Below are 22,097 nucleotides of genomic sequence, written 5' to 3' on the forward strand. Positions count from 1 at the left end.
TTCAGGTTATGAATTAAGAGTTTTTATGTTTTCTTCCTATTTTTTTTTGTTTGTGTTTTGTTTTGTTCTGTTCTGTTTTGTTTTTCAAGGCAGGGTTTCTCTTTGGAGCCTGTCCTGGAACTAGCTCTGTAGACCAGACTGACCTGAAACTCACAGAGATCCGCCTGCTTCTGCCTCTGGAGTGCTGGAATTAAAGGCATGCGCCACCACTGCAAGTGCTATTTAAATGTTTTTCAAAAGAAAGACTATCAAGAAATATTATACAAAGCCTAAAAGGCCTAAGCATTTATCATCTGTTCTTAGTAGAAAGTCTGCCAGCCCCTGTCTTAATTGATTGGTAATCAACCAAATACAGAACTGTACTTTGGAAGTCTTTTCATTTAACACTTCGAAGATTTTTCTCCACTGTCTTCTGGGTTCCCCTGCTGGGAAGAAGCACAGTGCTTTCCAGCCAGGCATGGTCGACCTATAGTTTCCTCTCTGGAAACATCTATGCTCTTTATTTTCAAACTAGAAGTCTGGAATCTCTAAGGGGCATGGTGCAGACCTTCTTTTTTCAGAGAGCCAGTGGTCAACCTGAAATGTGACATCTAGTCTAGGAAAAGATGTCCTCTCGCTCCTCTCAGGGTTTCTGCTCTATCTGGAGTTTCTGTTAACGACAGTCTGCTTCCTGGATTGAACGTCTAGTGCCGTCTTTTTTCTAGCAAATGATTCTCCTACAGTTTTCTTCTAGGTCTTTTAATTTATGTCACTGCCACTGTCATCCAGGGTGGAGGAATCGGCCTGTGGCATCACCACCTGCTTCCCAGCGTCACCACCACACCCAGCATGTACTAGGCAATTCATAAACACTGATGAGTGAATATCTTCTAATCTCCAAGAGCTGTGTCTTATAATTGTTTCTTTATAAAGCTCTCATTCCTATTTCATGGATGGGATATAGTCCCTGAAGTATTTTTGACAATATTACTTTAAAGTTTTGTTTTGTTTTTTTAACATTTATTGAATTTGTGTGTTGTAAGGAGCTAGTTAGGTCCTGAGTGAATGTGTATTACTGACATGAGCATGACTATATCAAGGACCCCGATGCTTCAGACCTATGGGAGTGGCAAAGCCTTCCCTGGGTGAGGCTCAGAGGGAAGGCAAACCCTTCCTCTGATTCTTGTGCCAATGTAGACAGTGTATAGAACATGTTCACCAGAGATTACCCCCCCCAGATGTCTATAACCTAGAGACTGCCGCTCCCATGATTAGCTACATCTGCCTCCCTAATACCATAAACCTCACCTCCATCTTCAGTTGTATATGATAACCATGCCGAGCTTTCAGGGTGCTGTTGCTTCTCCATCAGAAAACCCAGACTACGAATCTCAGCCTTTCTGTGCCCATGTCTCTGTGTCTGTCATTTCTTCATTCCATTATCACCCTTGTTTGGGTCCCAGGACCCAAGCCGTGCCAAGGGCATGGCAGAATTCGGGGGAGGGCGGGGAGAGAGACAGCTTGCCAGAATCAGTTCTTATCTTCCATGATGTAGGTCCTTAGTATAGAACTCAGGTTGCCACTTTGTTACAAGTTCCTTTACCCACTGTCCTCTGAACCATCTCTTTTCTCCTGGAAGACTGTTTTTCTTTTCTTTACTTCTCTGTTGCTCTCTACAATCCCTGTGACTTCCAAAGAACTTTTCTTCCTGTTGGCTGTTTTAGTCTCTGTCTTTTATGGTAGGACTCCTTCCCAAATTCATCTTGTCTTCTGCTTAATCCATTATCAGTTGTGATAACAAAATTGCCTGGGGCTGAGTTGTTGTAGTTTTGGAGCCTGGAAGCTCAAGATCAAGTTGTTCATCTTCTAATAAAAGCCTCATGCAGGGTATGGCATGACATGAGGGCTCACCTGACAAAAAGGAGAGCTGGAAACTAGGAGGAGCAGGTCTCTCTCTCTCTTTTCTAACAGCTGTCACGATAACTCATTCCATGAAGCATCAGTCCCTCCGCGCTGTGACCTGATTACCTCATAGGCCCCTCCCCTTAGTATGACCCACACTGATGACCAAGCTTCCAACATGTGAACCCTGGGAAGATGCACTTAACCCACAAATAAACTGTAGGACCCTTCCAGACATAGCTGCAGGTCAGGTCTCAATGCTGACCTGAACTCTAGGCACATGTGTGAAGCTGTCCTTACAACCTTACATATTTGTAGGTACAACGTCCTCAAATATGAGGAAATGCCCTAGGAATCTGGATAACGTCCCACAGGGTCATCTCCACTTGTATACTTGTATTCTGGAAGACAAATTTAAATGACCGTGTCTGGGTATGTCCCCTCCTTTCCCCCCTTCAACTGTACTTACACCCATGAATCAAAGTTCTCTTTGGTCCAGCCTAGTAAGAAAGCCCACATGTTGCCTGCCAGGGTGGGAGATTTAAGGTAGGCAGCGGGAGGCTGGGACATGACTTGGGCTCGGTATGTAACTTGACTTCTGTTGGCCTCTGCTGTCTCCACTTGGTCTGTTGCTGTCCTCAGCTCTCCAGATTCCAAAGTCTTGCTGGCTCTGCTACAAAACGCTTTCTCTTTCACACCCCCATCACCCCCCAACCCCCCCACCCCCGTGATCTCAACTTTACTTTATTCCCCTTTTTCCATCTTACTCATTTCCAGAGGGAGTGGAAATAAAAAGGAACCCTATTTGTCACGGTAAATTCACAGCCCTGTATTGCTTTAATAACCCCAAGAAGAGGCTGGTAAGGCTTCATACTAACAATGCTACCCAGGAAGAAATGACAATTGCATGTCCTTTAGGAGCTCTCAGTTTCTTGGGGGAAGATAAGGGTGGACAGATGCAATCATATATGAACTATAATGGAGGTGAGGCTGAGCAGCAGGGGTCACAGGAAAAGAACTTGCACAGGATGGGAGAGCAACCCCTCCCCCCCCCCGTTCATATAACCGGCAACACTGAGGTTGCTGCCAAGAACAGCACAGAAGAGAAATAGCTCGGACTCATGACCCATTTGGAAGGCATTGAAGGAGTCTCAGCTTAGGGTGTTATTTTGATTGAGTCTCCTCTCCTGACTGCTATAAAAGAGCATTGATTTCTGTATGTATGACCTGCTGTCAAAATGAGCTAACCCACCAGAGAGACACTTGACTGTCCAGGATACTCAGGAGAGTGGCAAGTTGGTCTTTGTTCTTCTACCCTGCTTTTCTATAAATGAGGGATGAACATGGAGGCCAAATGTGTGTAAATTGCCCCCAGACAGCCCTCCTAGGCTCCATTTCTTCTTAACAGGAAAACACACCTGTCCTCTGGAAAAAATGGGACACAGATTTTCAGGGATGTCACACACTTTGCTTTCTGTAATGTTTCACAAGTGTTGGAGGAAAAACTCTAATTTTAAGCCAGTTCTATTACAGGTCAGTTATTAATGAAGTTTGTCTTTCTCCACCAAGCTCTCCAAGAGCAGCTTAAGCATCCTGGGAAGCTTTGCATTCTGCCTCTAAAAAGATGCACCTGGTCCTCACTGCCTCCTCGTAGGTGTGAGCTCCCATCCGCTTTGCCTCCCCTGCTGAAGCTTCCTCAGCATCATTGGCACAGGCTATGTGCCTGCTGTTGTGCCTGGGCTCGCCGTGGTCCCTGTACTCTGTACCCTCTGAGTGTTAATTCTTAGCCTCCTTTGCCACTGCACTTGAAGAGCCCTGAGAATCTGTGGCTCTCCCTGAAGCTGAGGGAGGGTATCTTATGAAGCACTCTGCCTATACATGCCACCCTGAAGTTCTGTTCTGTTCTCAGTGACTTGGGATAGTGTGGATGCCTTTTCTCACAGAATTCCAGGAGGAAGGCAAAACAGGAGCCTACCAGCCCTATAGCTTCCAGATGGCCCCTAAGCTGTACCCATCTGTCCTAGTTAGGTTTCTTTCTCTGTGATAGACACTATAACCAACAGCATCTTGGGAAGGACAGGGTTCATTTGGCTTACAGACTACAGACCATCATCAAGGGAAGCCAAGGCAGGACTCAGACCAGAATCCTAGAGATAGGACTGAAGAAGAGGCCACAGAGAAATACTGCCTACTAGGTTTCTTCTCCTGGCTTGCCCAATTTGCTTTCTTATGCATCAAGAGCACCTGACTCTGGAGTGACACTGCCCACAGTAGGCTGGACCCCACCATATTGATCATTGATCAAGAGAATGCCCTACGGAGTTGCCTATAGGCCAGTCCGATGGAAGTAGTTCCTCAGTTGCGGTTTCCTCCTCCCAAATACGTCAGTGTCTGTGTCAAGTTGACAAGAATCAACCAGCATACCCCCAGTCCCCTCACCAACACGGCTCATCCCTGAAAGGTACCAGTATAGGAGCCTTCTTCATGCTGTGGCTGTAGTCTGGGAACCATGAGCACTTCCAGGCTCTCCTCTGCTCTAGTCGACCGGGCTCAGAAAAGGCCTTTCACCTCTATTTCTGTGGTCTCCTATTCCTACTGCTTTCTGGACTTTAGTGAAACCCTGTGATCTGAGTCGTTAGGTGCTGGTTCACATTGTCAACAAGCACAGCCCTTGCAGCGAGAGCACTCACCCTCATAAGTGCTTCCATTGAAAGGAATTGGAGCCACTTTTGGAGTCAGAGTGGAATGCTGCTTCCTCATTCTGAGCTGTTCTCTTCCACCCTTGAGATTGTGGAAGATCAGAGTCCAGGGCGGAGGGCCTAAGGCAGCCAAGCTGTCAGGGACACAAAATGCATCTGAGAGCTTCCAGTTTCCAGGAGAGAAAGCTATACTCTGGAGTATCTACTAGCACAATAAGAACATCTTTCAAGCTTCACTTTTAAAGCTAAAATGAGCTATTAAGCATCTGTACTTACTGTGATAGCATGGGCCTGCCACTTACAGACCACTCTAGAAGAGACCTGACAGCCTAGAAAAATCAGCGCCCCCTTCACCCCCACCCACAGTGCACTCTCTCTGTGTCTCTGTCTCTCTGTGTCATCTCTGTCTGTCCCTCCCTCCCTCCCTCCCCCCCCCTCTCTCTCTCTCTCTCTTGCCCCCTCTCTCTCTCTGAGACAGAGAACTAAGAAGTTAAGTTCTGTAACGTGACCTCACAGCCACTCCCCCTCTAAGCTGAAAGAGAACTTTAGCCCTACCAAGTATCTGGTTCTATGCATCAACTTAACTAGACTAAATCAAACTAAATTAGAAAGTGTGGCATTTACCACCAGTCCCTAAAAGCTTATAAAAGCAAGGCCATCTCCTTTGTTCATCTCCTTTGTTGATGCTCAATTTTTCTCATCCTCCTGAAGAACCCTGTCCCCAGCATGTCCATGGTGGCACTCTCTCTTTTACTTTAAGCTGTCTCTCTTTTTTTTTTTTTTTTTTTTTTTTTGGTTTTCGAGACAGGGTTTCTCTGTGGCTTTGGAGGCTGTCGTGGAACTTGCTTGGTAGTCCAGGCTGGTCTCAAACTCACAGAGATCCTCCTGCCTCTGCCTCCCGAGTGCTGGGATTAAAGGCGTGCGCCACCAACGCCCGGCTTAAGCTGTCTCTCTTAATGAAGCTCATCCCCAGACTTAAAGGGGACCTCTTTCCATTAATGCCCAGTCATGCTGCCTCTGATATGATGGGCTGTCCCCTTTTTATGTCCTCTCACATCATGATCCAGTCATGCCTCAACATGTCTATCTTAGCTCTGTCTTAGGAGTCCACAGAAATAACTGCCAGGGACATTAGCCAGCAAGCATCTAAAATCAGCACAAAGGAAGCAAAACCAAGGCTGAGAACAAAAGGCATAAAAAATAGCATTTGCACATGCTGAAATCGGGTCATCAAATGAAGATGCTGACGCGCTTATATTTAAAGAAGAAAACTATGAAAAATGATGCACCAGACTGCTGAAGAGCCAATTAGAATTTCTGCCAAGTACTACAACAAAATTAAAAGTTCAGTGGTAACCCCCTAAGACATAACAACCCTAAATATGTGCACACTAAGAATAGAATCACAAAAACACATAGAGTGAAAACAGAGTTGAGAGAAAATTATCAAATTCACAATTGTAAATGAGGATCCCAGCACTCAACTCTCAGCCTTCATGACCACTAGGCAGAATACCAGGTGGAAGGACACAGGAGAACTGTTCTCCTGCATCCAACTGAACTGTACAGAGCTCAGCAGACAGTACAGGTAAAATATGTATTTTCTTCAAGAACAATTAGGAAATTCAGTGAATCATACCATGAACTAGAAACCATAGCTTAAGAGATTTAAAACAGTTGAATTCACATAGTGTGTGGTCTTTGGTCCAAGGTGTCAAGCTGATAGTAAAAAAGACAAATCAAATTATTAAAACATTTTGAAAAGTTTTAAGTATATGGAACTGTGTGAAAATGAAAGTATAACCAATCAAAATGTTGGATGGATTTAAACACTGGCAAGAGGGGAAAACATACCGCTAAATACTTATATTTGTGTGGGAGGAGGGGACTCAAAGAATAAAAGGCACACATCAGGGAGGAAAACCTAAAACATGCCATCGTTGCATGTGCCATGCTTGCCTGTATAGCACACCCCAGTTCCATTGTAGTTTAAGTCTGAAATCCACCACCACCACCACCACCCCAGCTTTTGTAGTTTGGGTGTTTGCTGCCCAGCTTGGTAGCACTGTTTTGGGAGGCTCTGGAAATGTTGGAAGATGGAAGAAGTAAGGCACTAAGGACAGGTCCTTGAAGCTTCCTGTCTGCTAGGAAGTAAAAGCTAACCAACATGTGTCTGTCACCATTAACTAAGCTGCTCCACCATGAATTCCCAGCTACCATGCACTAAAATCCTCTGAAACCTTAACCCAAAGTGAATCCTTCTTCCTTTAAGTTGATTATTTTAGGTTTAGTCAAAGTGAGTAACCATAAAATAAGGAATACAAAAATTGGTTCCAGGAGTCGGGTTATTGATGTAATACACGTAATTATGTGATTCTTTGGCCTTTGGGACTTGGTTTGGAAAAGGAATTGTCCTAGAATACTTTAAGCAGAGCTTTATGAATGATTCTTGTGGGCTTCAAGATACCAAATACCAATAGAAAAGTGTGTAATAATGACTATGTTTATAAGATTTCATATGTAGAAAAGAAAATATGGGGGAGAGGATTATATCAGGAAATGTTTTTGTTGCACTTATCAAAGCCACTACATCTTACTGGTGTCCCAAAATTTTAATTAAGTCCAAACTCAAAAGTAATGGGCTAATTAAGTTGGTAAAGGAAATCTGAAGATAGAACAGCATTCAGCTTATGTGTGGCATGGTTATTGCTGAATACCTTTATCTAGGTTTTTAGTAAAAATTGGGAGCAAAAAGCAGAGCAGAATTTCGTGGAAGGCATGAGAGTTAGCCAGAAAAAGAACTTGTTTAAAACTGAAGCAAAAAGGGCCCATAATTAAAGAGGCTGGAACCATTAAAAAGAAGCCAAGTGCTTCAGTCTGGAACAATAGGAAGAATGCTTTCAAATTATTTCAGGATTTATTATGACCAAATAAATCCAGCTCCACAGTGTAAAACTACAAACTCATTTAAAAGACCTTATTTTTATACAAGTGTCCAGTTTATACAACAACAGTCAAGCAGTACAGGCAAAAGCAGTTTCTTGCCCAAATGGCTAATCTTGCCATGTTGAAAGCAAACTCCATAACAAGTTTCTTCGATGCCCATCTTCCTCTCAGACGTAATTGGTGCTGCCAGGAGCAGACATTTCTCATTGTCAAGAAAAACCCTAAACCATTTTAAATGCCATTTTCTGAAGGTCTTTGAGAGGTTTGAAGACTGTTTATCTATCTCAAATATTATCTCTATATATCTAGAAAACCTAACTTACCTAACTATAAATTCTGACTATTAAAAGTAACTATCTATAGTCTGTATTCAATTATGCATTACGTTTTAAAAGATCAGTATAAGCACAATACTTAATCAAGAGGAGAAATATACATATCACAAAATTGACCTTGAATTTGTATCAATAAATGAAAAACAATACCCATACTATAATTCCCCTTTTTTCCATTAACAAGAGATCGGCTGTGATCATTAGCCAATTATAAACAATCCCATTTAAATGAAAACAAAGATTTATAAACAAGATGGGAATTGGGACGTTGCTCATTCCAAACTGCTTCGTGCTGGAAGGGGGCGCCGTTCATACCATGGGGATCATGACAAAACTCAGGAACCTGTATAAGTCCTTATTTTCGTGGTCTGTAAAGCTCCATCATCTTAGCTGTTTCAGTTGTTGGACCACCTGGTCCACTGCTTCCGGGGGTCTTGGTTCGTCAAACCACAGAAGCCTGGAAGGAATCCCCAGCTTTTCATTTTCTGTAGAAACATAAACTAAAACTCCTTTTCCGAGTAACATATCCTTATACTTAAAATTTGAAGTCAAGGCATTTTTAAAAGATAGAAGTTGGATTAATTCAGCAGCATTTATAATCAAGTGTACTTTAGCAGTTCCTTCCTGAGCAATCAAAAAACTGAAAAACACAATAGCGTACAGTATCCAGACTCTCTGTGTATTTTTCATCTTTACGTGGCTTATTTATTTATCTATTATTACTTTATTTATTTTACTTTTATTTATTTTTCTCTGAGACAGGGTTACTCTTTGGAAATCCGCCTGCCTCTGCCTCTGGAGTAAATCCTACCAGTGTGTGCCACCACAACGCCGGCTTTTGTATTTATTTACCACTTTGCCGTTTCATTTTTTCTCTCAATCTCACGTATATTTTTAAACACACTGTAAACCTTTATAGGTTTTCTTCATCCAAGTCTGACTTTACTGTAAATCTTTACGTTTTTCTGGCCACGTGTCTTATCTGTAAAACCGAGGCTGTTTTAAACTGCCGGTTTTTCGTCAAGATGGCGGGCGTAAGCGTGACTCCAGCTTACCGCCTCAGTCCATGCTGACCTCCAGCAAAAGCTGCCACTTCCAGCTGTACGTACAACTTTTCAATTGTTAGCAGAGTCTCTTAAAACAACCTTGCTGGGTTTTTTTTTTCTTTTTATGCCGAGTCAGGAAGACTCCCGTAAGCGAGCCGCGTGAATCTCTGCTTGTAGCTAGCAAAACAGAGCACACCTGAGAAAATGCTGCTACCAAAAATCTGTGCGTCTCTCCGTTCTTCTGTTTCTAAAATTCCTTTAAAGCTTTTGTCATTCTGCGTGGAAATTCATGATCCCACTTCTGATACCATTTTGTTAAGAGAAGTTTTTTCTTTGCTAGCCGCTTTGGTTTATCCCCTGCCAGCAGCCTGGGCTCTGCTGCGATGTAGTCCCCAAATAACACACAAGACGCTGTATTAATTATGAAGCTGTTGGCCTTGCTTGTCCCTTACTGGCTAGCTCTGACTTAAGTAATTACCCCATAATTGTTAATCTAAGTATGTCTCTTACCAGAGAATAGTTCCGGGCTCCTACCCCATGGCGTTACATCTCGAACTCTCTTGTGTTTCTCCTTCCCAGAATCCTCCTGGACTCCTAGTCCCTCCCATCTAGATTCCTATTGGCTCAACAGTACTTTATTGACAAATAACAGGCAAATAACAGGACTTCCCCAACACCCATGCACCTGCTTAAACAGAACCTCCTAAGGAAATGTTTCCCGGGGCTGGAGAGATGGTCCAGCCATTAAAGGCTAGGCTCACAACCAAAAATGTAGTGTTTCCCCAGGTTGAGTCACCAAGATACTCACAGACTACTACAGTCACAGCCCAGAGGGCTGGGGGTCTGACTTTGGATTAAGCAGCAGCAGAATTGCATATGATCTCCATGATGACATGCAGATGCAAATTACAGGGTCCCCCAAAATTCCGGGGGAAAACCTGTGAAGCTAGTCAATCAATGTGCAGAGGGTCAGATTTCATGAAGGAAGCTCCTAACAGGTTAATGTATAAAACTGGGCAAGTGAAGGCTAAGTTGTAGAAGTGACCCTGAGATATTGAAGATTCCAGGCATGTAGGATATCTGTGAGCTTGGAGTTCAAATCGTGTACCACATGCCTCAAATGTCAGCATGAATCTGTAGGATTTGCTGCTTGTTCTAATAAGTTTCAGTTTTGTTTTGGTCCTAACTTTTCTTGATGCCCCCCATTCCTCCTTGGAAGAATGTGATTTTCTTTCATTTGTACAGGGACTCATAGCTAAGAGTTGTCCTTGAGTCTCAGTGGAGACTCTGGGCTTAGACCTTTGACCATTACCAGAACAGTTAAAAGACTATGGGAACATTTGCAGATAAACTAAGTGCATTTGTATTATAAGATTATCATAAGCCTTTGTATGACAATAGTGTAATTTTGTGGTTTGGCTCTAAAATTCTCCACACAGGCTTATGTTTTAAGCATCTATTACTCAGTTGATGGAGCTATTTTGAGAAGTCTGTAAATTTTGGGAGGCAGAGGCCAACTAGAGGAAGTAGGTCACAGAGCTGGGGAGGGGATGGGTGTGTTGTGCTCATTTCCCGCCTTGCTCTCTGTTCTTTGGTCTGCTATGGTGTGAATTGCTCCCACCACACACTTTCAACATCATGAACTGAGCTGGTTTGCCCTTTCTTCCTCATCATGGTAGACTGAAACCCTCAGAAATGATGAAGCAAAATTAACCCTTCCTCCTTGAAGCTGTCTGTGTCAGTTAATTTGATCACAACATTGGAAAAGTAACTAACAGAAGTTTCAAGGTGAAGATCAACACACAAATACATATATGTGTACATTTATATATATATATATCAATAACAAATATGAAAACCAAACTTAAAAACATCATACTTAAGTGGTATATGTGGTATGTGTTGGTTGAAGAAAATTAACTACCTAGATTAAGTCTAAAAGAATGTGTATAATTTGTGTCTGAAATGATAATAGGCCAATGAGGAAATCATAGGAGACCTAAACAAGCAAAGTATTGCCATTTTAGTAGACTAGAAAACACTGAAGCTCAGTGCATGGCTTTGAATCAGGCTGTTTGATAGACTGGATGGACAGGAATATAAATCAGGTGAAATTACCCACAATAGAACACAGAGATTTTAATAAATCCCAAAGAGGGTGAGATGTGGAGGCCCCCTATATCCAGTAAGAAAACTGGAAGAAATAGAGACCTAGGTAATTTCTACAGAAATAATAACTAAGAATTTTCCAACTCTAATGAAAGCACTAATCCACATGTTAAAGAGATTCCAAGATGATATAAATAAAAGAAAATCTTATAGACAAAGACTATATATGAAGCAACAAGAAATACAGATTGCCTGTCCAGGAATGGCAGACATATATGGTACTTCCCAGCAGCAACAATATAGGACAGTAGGATAATAATTGGAGAACACTGAAGACAAATAACACTTCAACCCATTAATTTTATACCCAGAAAAAGTATCCTTCAAGATTACAATGTAGAGCTAGGCAGTGGTAGCCCACGCCTTTAATCCCAGCACTCAGGAGGCAGAAGCAGGCAGATCCTGTGAGTTCGGGACCAACCTGGTCTATAAGAGCTAGTTCCAGGACAGCCTCCAAAGCCATAGAGAAAGGCTGTCTCGAAAAACAAAACAAAAATTATAATGTAAAATGAAGTCACCAACTTAAGGAAATCCTGCTGCTCTGCCAAAAGGAGGGTAATTCCAAGATAGAAAGATTAGTGTGTAGGAAGAAAAGTACAAAGAAAATAGGAATTGCAGGCATATATTTAAATGAGCATTGATTACATTAAACAAAATAATAAGATCTAACAGAGTAAACAGAAATATGTATTTAAAGCAGTCACGAAATTAACCTGTAAATTAGGAGGGTACCAAGTAGAGTGACAATACCTTTAAGTCCTAATGGTATAGCAAGGTGGCAATGAACTTGGTCTCCTTAGGTTGTAAAACTGCAAATAATGTCTACTCTAAGAGACAAAGAGAAGGAAACAATAAAAATTTGAACAGTCAAGAAAAGAAAAAAAAACATAGGATGTGTGCAAGAAAATAAAACGCAAAATAACATGTTACCTTTATGTGAAAATTCATCACAGTAAGTGTAAGTAAATTCAGTGTTCCAGTTTAAAGTAAACATTGTGAAACTTGACTGAAGATGTCTTAATGAGCTACATACAAAGGCCTACCTTTAAAAAGGGATGTAGAAATATTGAAAATTAAAAGGTAAGAAAATTGCCAAGCATAGCAATGTACAACTTTAATCCCTGCACTAGGAAGATAGAGGCAAAAGGATTTTTGTAGGTTTGAAGCCAGCCTTGCTAAACATAGAGAGTTCCAGGACAGCCAGGGCTACATAGAAACTCCCTGTCTTCAAGAAAGAAAGAAATAGAAAAATGCATTTCCATGTGTATATTATTATCAGATAGACTAAATTTTAACGCAAAATTTACTAGCAATAAAAAGCTTCATATAAAGACACATGCTATATATGAGTATTCACCCAGTCATGTATTATTAAACCATGTCAAGTGAAAGTTTAAAAAAGAGAAAAGAATAGAAAAATTCACAATGCTAGTGGGAGATTTTCTAGCTTTTTTACTAATACCATGGGCAGACATAAATTCAATACTAAGAGATTTAAACAAAGCAACCACTTACCTTTCCTGAATGGACAGCACTGAACATCCACAGAATTAATGCACACACTTTTTAAGCATGCATGCAGCATTTCTAAACTCTATTGTAGTTCATTAAGTACGTAAAGGAACACACAACACAGTTCAGGCGATTGTATCCACAGACAGCGTGTTCTCTGACTATGGTGGGACTGAGCCAGAAATTAATACCAAAAATATAGTTCCCCCAAATCAGGATATGCCTGGAAATTAAGAAAAATGTTCCTAGATAGCTGATCAAAACAGGCATCACAAGAGAGCTTAGAAAATGATTTGAACTGAGAGATCGTGAAAGCACAGATACTAAAACAAACATGGGACATAAGGGAAGATGGGGGATTTTACAGCCTGAATTATTTATTTTAGGAAATAAGACAACCTTCGAGTTAATTAGCTGGGCAGATACCACAGAAGTTAGAAAATGAACAGCAAGAGAGTAGCAGGGTAGAGTCCATAAAAAGAAGCAAAGAAACTGGTGAGACAGAAAAGAAACATTTAGCAGAGAAAAATCAATACAGCACACGTTGTCTCTTTGAAAAAGACTAAAAAAATAACAAACCTTGCAATCTTGTGAAAGGCAAAAGAAAGGAGGCCACCTATGAATGAAAAGGGTCCACACTACAGATGATGCAAATGTTAAATATTTGAGAAGGTTGTGTTGAACCTTATGCCAGTAAATTGAAAACTTTAACTGTAATGGGAAAAAAATCTGAAAAAATATGCAAGTTACCAAAAATCATAATAAAAAATGAAAAACCTGAATCATCTTCTAGCCATTAAGGAGATTAAATCAGCAGTACGAATTTTCATACAAATTGCACTCCTTGACTGTCGAGTTACTGCCTAAGGGCAGAGTGCTCGCACTTAGTATGATCCCCAGGACAGAGGATGAGAGAGAGAAGGAAGCAGAAAGGGAGACAGGGAAGAAAGGAAGGAGAGAGGAGGAAGGGTTCATCCCTCATGCCATCCTTTTAGAACATAGAAGAGGAGTGTATACCCTTGATAGAGAAACCTGATTAGGAGAGCTAGAGACATTTCTTCATTCCTAAAAATAACTAGCACCCAGAACCCATCAATACACAAAAAGATAAGACAGGGCCAACATGGTAGCACACACCTTTAATCCCAGCACTCAGAAGGCAGAGGCAGGTGGCTCTCTGTGAGTTCCAGGCCAGCCTTATATGTGTAGTCAGTGTCAAGCTTGCTAGGTTGGTATACATAGTAAATTCCAAGCTAGTCAAGGCTCAGAGACCCTATCTCAAAGAATTATATAAATAAACAAATGTTTAAGTATACAAATAAATAGCACTTCCTGTGGGGCTTGAGAGGTAGCTCAGTGATTTAAAGCACTAACTGTTTTTGCAGAACCACAGGTTTCATTCGCACACTGCCTGTAAGTCTAGCTCCATGGCATCTAATGCCCTCTTATGGCTTCCACAGGCTCTTACACACTCGCTGTTCTCATATTCTCCCACAGGCGCTCTCTCTCTCTCTCTCTCTCTCTCTCTCTCTCTCTCTCTCTCTCTCTCTCTCTCTCTCTCTCTCTCTCTCTCTCTCTCATACAAATAAATAAATCTTAAGAATGCAGGGTTTACAATTAGTAAATTAATCAGTGCTATTCCCCTATAGTAACTGACCAGAGGAGAAAAGCCACACAATACTTGTGAAAAGTGGCAGAACATCTTAAAAACTTGTCCATTCACTGTGACGGCTGGTTTTATGTCAACTTGACATGAGCTAAAGTCATCTGAGAGGAGGGAATCTCAATGAAGAAAATGCCTCAGTAAGACAAGGCTGTAGGGTATTTTCGTAACTGGTGATTGATGGGGGAGGCCCAGCCCATTGTGGGTGGTTCCATCCCTGGCCTGGTGATCTAGTTTGTAAGAAAGCAGGCTCAGCAAGCCATGAGGAGCAAGCCAGTAAACAGCACTCCTCCATGACCTCTGCATCAGTTCCCGCCTCCAGGTTCCTGCCCTGCCTGAGTTCTTGTCTTGACTTCCTTCAGTGATGAACAGTGATACGGAAGTGTAAGCCAAATAGACCCTCCCCAAGTTACTTTGGTCATGGTGTTTCATCACTGCAATAGAAACCCTAGGACACATGACGAATGCCCTTAAGCTGGAAGTCACAGGGAATATCTTTTCTTAAAGCAGCAGCATCGGGGTGCACAGGCATGGTCACTTACCCATGTTTAAGGACTTGTCTCTCATCAGGTAAGTCCCACATAGGCTCCCAAGATCCTTAGGCAATATCTACTGCAAACAGCTCCGCCTCCTCCCTTTCCATCAGCCTCTCCTTCTATCAAGCTTCCCTTTCGTGGCCACACATCACTCCAGAGTCACAGTGGGCCAGTACGGTCAGGGTAAATCCCATCACCCGCCAGTCCTGCTTCATTCCAAACTCCTTCTGTCCTGGTTTGCTTCCTATTGCTGTGATAAACACCATTACCAAAAGCATCTTGCAGGAGGGAACGGTTTGTTTTTCTTATAGGTTATAGTCCATCACTGAGGGAAGCCAGGGCAGGAACTTAAGGTGGGAACCATGGAGGAGCACTGCTTCCTGACTTGCTCTCACTCAACCTACTTTCTTTTACCCTCCAGGACCCCCTGCCCAGGAGTAGCACAGCCCACAGTGGGCAGGGCCGTCCATATCAAACATTTATCAAGAAAAAGTGCTGCACCATGCCCTCAGACGAATGGAATAATGCCAATTCCACAGTTGTACTTTGTAGCAAGCTTTTTGGCTATCTTAGTCTGCCAGCCCACAAATAATGACACAGAGACTTATAAAGGTTTGGCTTAGCTTAAGCTTTTTCCCAGTTAGCTCATAACTTTAATTAATCTGTTTTTATTAATCTGTGTTCTACAGTGTGGCTCTTGCCTTTCCTCAGTACAGCATGTCCGTGCTCCCAGGCGGCTGGTGAAATCCACACACCCAGATTCCTCCACCTCTTCCTCTCTCAGAAATCCCGCCTACCCTCTCCTGCCTTCATCCTTTTATTAAACCAATCACAGTGACACGTCATCACAGTGTACACAAAGATCATCCTACAATAGAGATTCTCTCTTCCCAGATGACTCTGGTTTGTGTCAAGTTGACAAAACTAGCCACATTCCCTCCCTTTGCTTCCCAGCCCCAGAACCCTCTTCTTGGGATAAGGCTATACAAATGCAAAGCACTACAGAAAGACACCTCCTGATGTTCATCAACCGCATCCTGATGCTATTTGTCCTATGATCTGCTGCCTGAGCCCCACCCTCACAGCCTCCTCTCAATAAAGTACCATTCTAAGTTGTCGAAGACACTAGAGAGAGGCCCAGGGTCACAGAGGTAGTACCCTGGCCCTTCCTTGAAGCCCTGGGCTCACCAGGAGGGACCTCCATGTCTGTTCACATGTAGCATGAGGTGTAACCATTGAGCACCAGCTTCAGTGTGTTGCCAGACAGCAAGCATCTTTCCTTACACACAGCATCTCCATCCCCCCTGCCTAGGAATGTACCAGGTGATCGAGGGCATCATCTCACCTGTCAATGACAGCTATGGGAAGAAAGACCTGGTGGCTTCCCATCACCGGGTAGCCATGGCCCAACTAGCCCTGCAGACATCTGACTGGATTCGAGTGGACCCCTGGGAGAGTGAGCAGGCACAGTGGATCGAGACGGTGAAGGTGCTGAGGTAACAGGTGTCATGTTGTTCTGTAGTAACATCTGCAGATTGAAGGGATGGGACAGATTGCCAAGGTGGCCCCAGCTGGAACTTCCTAGCTAAGACCAGAGAAATGCCTCTACTTATAGGGAGAGAGACCTGCAGAATCACCTTCTCAGAGGGGTCCCTGAACAAACATAAATGAGCAGCTTCTGGCACTTGGGATAGTCTTGATTCCAAGGACTCCAGCACCTCTTACAGTTTAGCAGCTCTGTGACTTTGAACATGTGACTAACCTCTCGGAGACCTCTTTGTCATTTGCAAAATGAGACTTGTGAGTGAATGAAGATTTTAAAACAACTTTCCTTTCCTGGAACCAACAAATGGCCTTCAGTAACTGGGACCTTTAACTTCTTGTCGTTGAACCTATATAACAAACTAAACATAGACTCTAATGTCAGAGGGAGGGGTTATTTTAAGACCAGAGATAGGTACTCTACATTATCTTTTGACTTTTCAATTCTTACTAGTGTTCGGTGTAGTCAGCACAGATGTTTGAAAGCTCTGGACCAGCCCTGCACGTTAGGACAGCCAGTGGGTCACTGTCCCGGCTGTTGGAGGGGAGGAAGGCTGGCCTGCTTCATCACTGGTAACAGGCTGCTCTGCTAGAAGTCACTGCAGTCATGTGACCTGTGCAGTCATGCAGGTTCTACACCTTCTGTTAGGGAAGGGACCACAGAGCACTCAGCAGTTCCAGTGCCGTCTTAGAATCTGTTGCCAGACTGCTAGGACAAGTGTTTAATAACTGTGCCAATACACGGTCCCTTATTTTTTAGTACCAGAACATCCTTTTAAAACGAGCCTTTCTTGCCACTCGCTTCTCCAGGCCAATTGAGAGGAACAGAGGCAAGACAGCAGATTGTCCAGCAAATCATTTACCTTTAGTAAGTACTCAGTGACTAGGCCTTTCTTCCCATCCCTATGAGAGCCACAGTTGTGTAGGACACAGGCTTTGAAGCCAGATTTAACTGAATGAATGACTTTCTAACGATATTCGATGCTATATAAGGAAAAAGATATATTTATTTACCAGAGAGAGAGAGAGAGTCGCACTGACCAGGAGTCAGAAGCGTGGCTGGCTTCCAGGAGAAAAAAGGGGAGCCCCTTTTCCTTTTGTTTTTATCTTTTATCTTTACCTTGACCACGCCCTGTTGGGCGGATAGCTCACTCCTACATGACTTGATGAAAGTGATTTGGCCTCCGCGAGCCTCACGCAATAAAATGAGAATATCAGCACCTAGCTCACAGGTCACCATGTGGTTATGATGAGATGGTGCAGGAAAATCAGCTGGTGGATGGTAAGTGCTAACTAGTATCACCTGCCCCCCTACATCCTCACACCCAGAAAGCCATGCACAGACCCAGAGACAATGACGTGGTCACTGCTGCTTCTGCTGCAGAATGTCCCTGTGAGCAGAGGCACTGCCAAACACTGTTTCTCCTTTTTTCCTGTGCCCTTCGCTCAAATGCTTCTGGATCCTGGGCACACAGCGTACTTTCTAGGTCCCCCACCCATGTGCCATCCCAGAGTTGGTGATCTCATGGGTCCGGGTGAGGAGGGGAGAGATCCAGTATTTCAGTCACTCCTGGTGATTCCAATATGTATCTAGGCTTGAGCCCCACAGCTTCGGTCACTGGATGAGAGAATCAGTGTTGAGATCCACTTAAAGAGCAATTAACACATGGTCACAACCTTGGCTGCCAGAATCACTTGGAAAACTCTAAGGTTTTTCTCCCAGGCCAGGGCTTCCAGATTGCTGGCACGGACACTAACCACAGGCATCTATTTCAAGGTCTGGATGATTGATGTTGTGCTGTTGTGCTTGCAACTTAACCAACAGAGTCACCAGTTTCTTTCAACAGATAGCTGATGAAGATTTTTTAAAAGGTTAAGAATCAGGCTAAAATTGTGAAGTCAAGTGGTTTTAGAATCATGATAAAAATCAGCCCCAACATCTGCTGCGTTTGGTGTCCCCTTGATGCTGTCACAGTGGATTCACAACACAGCATAACAAAGGTCACTGTGATACCAGCTCACCGAGGGACTTGGTGGAGACCCTTTATTCTGATGATGTTCACCTTTTTTGCTAATGCCATAAAGTCTAGGCCAACTTTAATGAGAGAGCCTTGGGTCCTGGGTTGTCCCTTCCTCCTTACAGTGGGAATTAACTAAAGAAACCATTTGACAAGAAATCTTTTTTTGCTCATACTTCGAAGGTCTTCAACCCTCATCTAATGTTGCTATTTCTGAACCACTGTGAGATAGAACAGGAAGGTGGAAGGCTGAGGTGGTCCCGATGTACTTATTTCCTGGTGGCCAGGAAGCAGAGAGACGGAGCAGAGCCAGAATAAGGCCCCCAAAGTCATCTCCCCAATGACCCACTTTCTTCAACTAGGCCACAACTTCCAAAGCTTCCGTCATCTCCTAAGAATGCTATCAAACCTCACACCTGCCAGTAGCCATCACTGATTAAGTGAGAGCCCATCTTACAATGACTGAACCTACAGCTAGGGCCCAAGCCTTCAACACACAGGCCTTAGAGCGTACACTTAACCTCCAACCGTAACAGTGGCTTCCCTTTTCCCCGTGTTGTGGGGAAGGCCTTAGTCAAAGTGCAAACATGGCCTCATGTCCTTATTTCACAGGGGAAAAGCACAAGGCTCAGAGATGCTCAGGGACCACAGTTACACATCGAATAAGCGAGAGGTGGAGCACCAGCCTTATGGGAGCCAGCCCCTAAAGCAGAGGTTCTCAGCTTATGGATCATGGTCCCTTAGGGGGTCAAATGACCCTTTCACAGGGGTCACCAAAGACCATCAGAAACACAAATATTTGTATTATGATCCATAATAGTAGCAAAATTACAGTTCTAAAGTAACAACTAAAATAATTTTATGGTTGGGGCCACCATAACATCAGGAACTGGATTAAAGGGTCACAGCTCTGAAACAGAAGCTGGCTGGCTGGAGAGATGGCTCAGTGGTTGAGAGCACTGGCTGCTCTTCCAGAGGACCTGGGTTCAATTCCCAGCACCCACATGGCAGTTCATAGCTGTCTGTAACTTCTGTTTCAGGGGATGTGACACTTTCACAGATATACATACATTCAAAAACATGAATACACATGAAATAAATTATTAACCGGGCAGTGGTGGGCACACACCTTTATTCCCAGCACTTGGGAGGCAGAGGCAGGAAGATCTCTGTGAGTTTGAGACCAGCCGGGTCTACAAGAGCTAGTTCCAGGACAGCCTCCAAAGCCATAGAGAGACCCTGTCTCTGGGGAGGGGGGAATCACAAACAAGCAAACAACAACAATGATGCTGGCTGGGAACGTGAGGTGGCTGACTTTTCTTTTGCCATAGTTACCCATTGCTGGGGCTTCCCTGGGCAAGTTTCTGAAGAGGCAGAAACCATGCCTTTGGGGTCAGTTCAGAGGCCTAGGACTGTGCACATCGGAGTACCACTCAGGCAGGCAGCAAAAAGGCAGCCACGGCCACTACCCCAAGGAACAGAGTCCACAGGGTAGATGCACTGAGTCCCGAAAGTGAACTGCCTCTCTCAAACACAGCTATAATAATACTCCATCGAGTACAGGGATGGTGGAAGATAAATTAGCTCGCCCAAGAGTGCTGAGGTTACCTGTGTCTGGTGAGAAAAGAAAGTGCAGGAGTCTCAATTTGAAGATAGATTGCTTAAAATTGAGCATGTCAAATTTGCATAAGTCTGATCGTACCTAGCATGCTCTGTGACTTCCCTTGGATTAACTCCCTCCATCTTCATAACTACCCGTGGTGGGGGGCACTGCCGTCACTCCCCATTTGCGCACGAGGAACCATCCATGTGACTGAGACTTGAAATCATTCATTAGGGTGACAGCCAGCATGGGGGTTGGGATTCAGCCCAAGCTGTCTCTCTCCAAGCCCAGGCTCTTAGTCACCATGCGTAGCATTTGAAGAACAAGTTTATGATAAGAGTATATCTGGAGCCAGCCGGAGACCACACAGTGCCACGGCTTACTGTGTGTAGTTCATTTACCTTCCCAGAATCCTGAAATCAGGCATTAGCACTTACACTTTCCAAAGGAAATGCATGTCTAAACTTACATCTGTTTTTGTTGTTGGTTGTGAGGTGTTTGTTTGTATTTTGGTTTTTATAAACAGGGTTTCTCTGTGCTGTTCTGGCTGTCCTGGAATTCCCTGTGTAGACCAGGCTGGCCTTGAAGACACAGAGATCCACCTGCCCCTGCCTTCCAAGTACTGAGATTAAAGGTGTGCGCCACCACTGCCTGGCTCACATCTCTGTTGAGAGCTGATGCCTTGGGCACCTATTTAACACTAGCGCCTATATTTGCAGTAGAGAATTACCTAGATGTGTGGGCAGGGCAGCATCAGGCTTACCTGTCCACTTCTGCCAGCTTGTGTAGACTGTGGTAAAGTGAACTGAATAGGACTCTCTGTGGCTTATGCTTCCTGTCCTACCCCTGGAGCACTGCCTGGCACATGGTGGATCCCCAGTGATTTTCAGTGAATGGTGTAAGATGTACAGAAGCAAGTCTTAAATTCTCAGACGCCGGGATGGTGTTGAGGGTCTAGAATACAGCACACCTGAGTCTATGTGTTTACACCACAGGCACCATCGCAGCCAGCTGCTGAAATCCTCAGCCCAGACGGAAGATCCAGACCCCAGCAAAACGCCATCAGCCTCTGCAGGTGGGTGCCAGCCCCCTGGTCCATAATGGGGGATGCAGGTGAAGATTGACGAGCCAATGGCGTTTGTCCAGCTCTCTCAGCATGAACTAGAACTTGAGACCTGTCTGGTAGTGCAGGTCTACCTACACGATGTATGGTGTGTGTGTGTGTGTGTGTGTGTGTGTGTGTGTGTGTGTGTGTGTGTGTGTGTGTGTGTGTGTGTGTATCCAAGGTCAAGCGGTTAGATTAGACAACCTGTCTTCCCCACTCCCACCCCAACACCATTATTTGTGCTGATTTGAGATTTATTGTCCAAAGGAGTTTAGCTACCCTGTGACTTGTGCTCGTGACATGAATTCCAGTGAGGGCCACACAGGGACAAACTGGTGACTGGTGCCAGGGTTCCTTAAAAACCTTAGCCTTCTGAGTTTAGAAGGATAAAGTCGGGATGAGAGACTCACACTTCCTAGCAGCCGCTCAGTGAATTCCTCAAGTAGGAAAGTAGTTTTAGGAGAGCTTGAAGTTCTCTTGGGTTATCTTCTGAAATTAGAAACCCTAACCTCCACTCTTTGTTCTCCTGCTTGGTAGAGGCAAGTCCTGTGGTTACAGAGTATGCAAAGCCCTGGGGTCAAGGGTCAAAGGCGAGGCTCTCAAGAGTGTAGGATGGGTGCAGAGGGAAGGATGTAAAGCAAGCTGGGAATCACTGGCCCCACTGGCCAAAATCCCAGCAGGCCACATGCATGGTTTTCTACTAGAGGGCTCCCCCCTCTAGTTGGTGGGACACTTTCATATCAGAAGGGTTCAAGAATGCCAAGGATAGATGCGACTGAGTTTCTTTACTACAGAGTTTCACAGAACCCTTACTGTGTCGACATGCATTGTGGCTTAATGAGAAAAGGACAGAGCCTACCACTCTTTAACCATGACTCTTATTTGTCTGTTGGTCCTCAGAATACTCCCAAATACATCTCAGAAAGGACTTGGGAATGTCCTGAAATTGCCATGTAACCCTCAGATGCTGATCAAAGACTATACACAGTAGAATTGCCATGAGTCTTGTTAGAAACATGAATTGCCAGACCACTCCCTAGAC

General features: G+C 43.8%; 1 protein-coding gene across 2 annotated transcripts in view; it reads left to right on the top strand.

Annotated features, from left to right (window-relative positions):
- Nucleotides 1-22,097, top strand: part of Nmnat3 (nicotinamide nucleotide adenylyltransferase 3) — a 115,699-nt gene that overhangs the window by 87,598 nt on the left and 6,004 nt on the right. For both annotated transcript variants that reach the window (XM_013120984.3, XM_021233366.2), the window contains 2 exons: nt 16,100-16,283; nt 20,946-21,025. In XM_013120984.3, coding sequence (XP_012976438.1) covers nt 16,100-16,283; nt 20,946-21,025 — 264 coding nt within the window. The remainder of the gene's footprint in view (nt 1-16,099; nt 16,284-20,945; nt 21,026-22,097) is intronic.

This window comes from Mesocricetus auratus, unplaced genomic scaffold (genome assembly GCF_017639785.1).
Source record: "Mesocricetus auratus isolate SY011 unplaced genomic scaffold, BCM_Maur_2.0 Super-Scaffold_100691, whole genome shotgun sequence".
Lineage (NCBI taxonomy): Eukaryota > Metazoa > Chordata > Mammalia > Rodentia > Cricetidae > Mesocricetus > Mesocricetus auratus.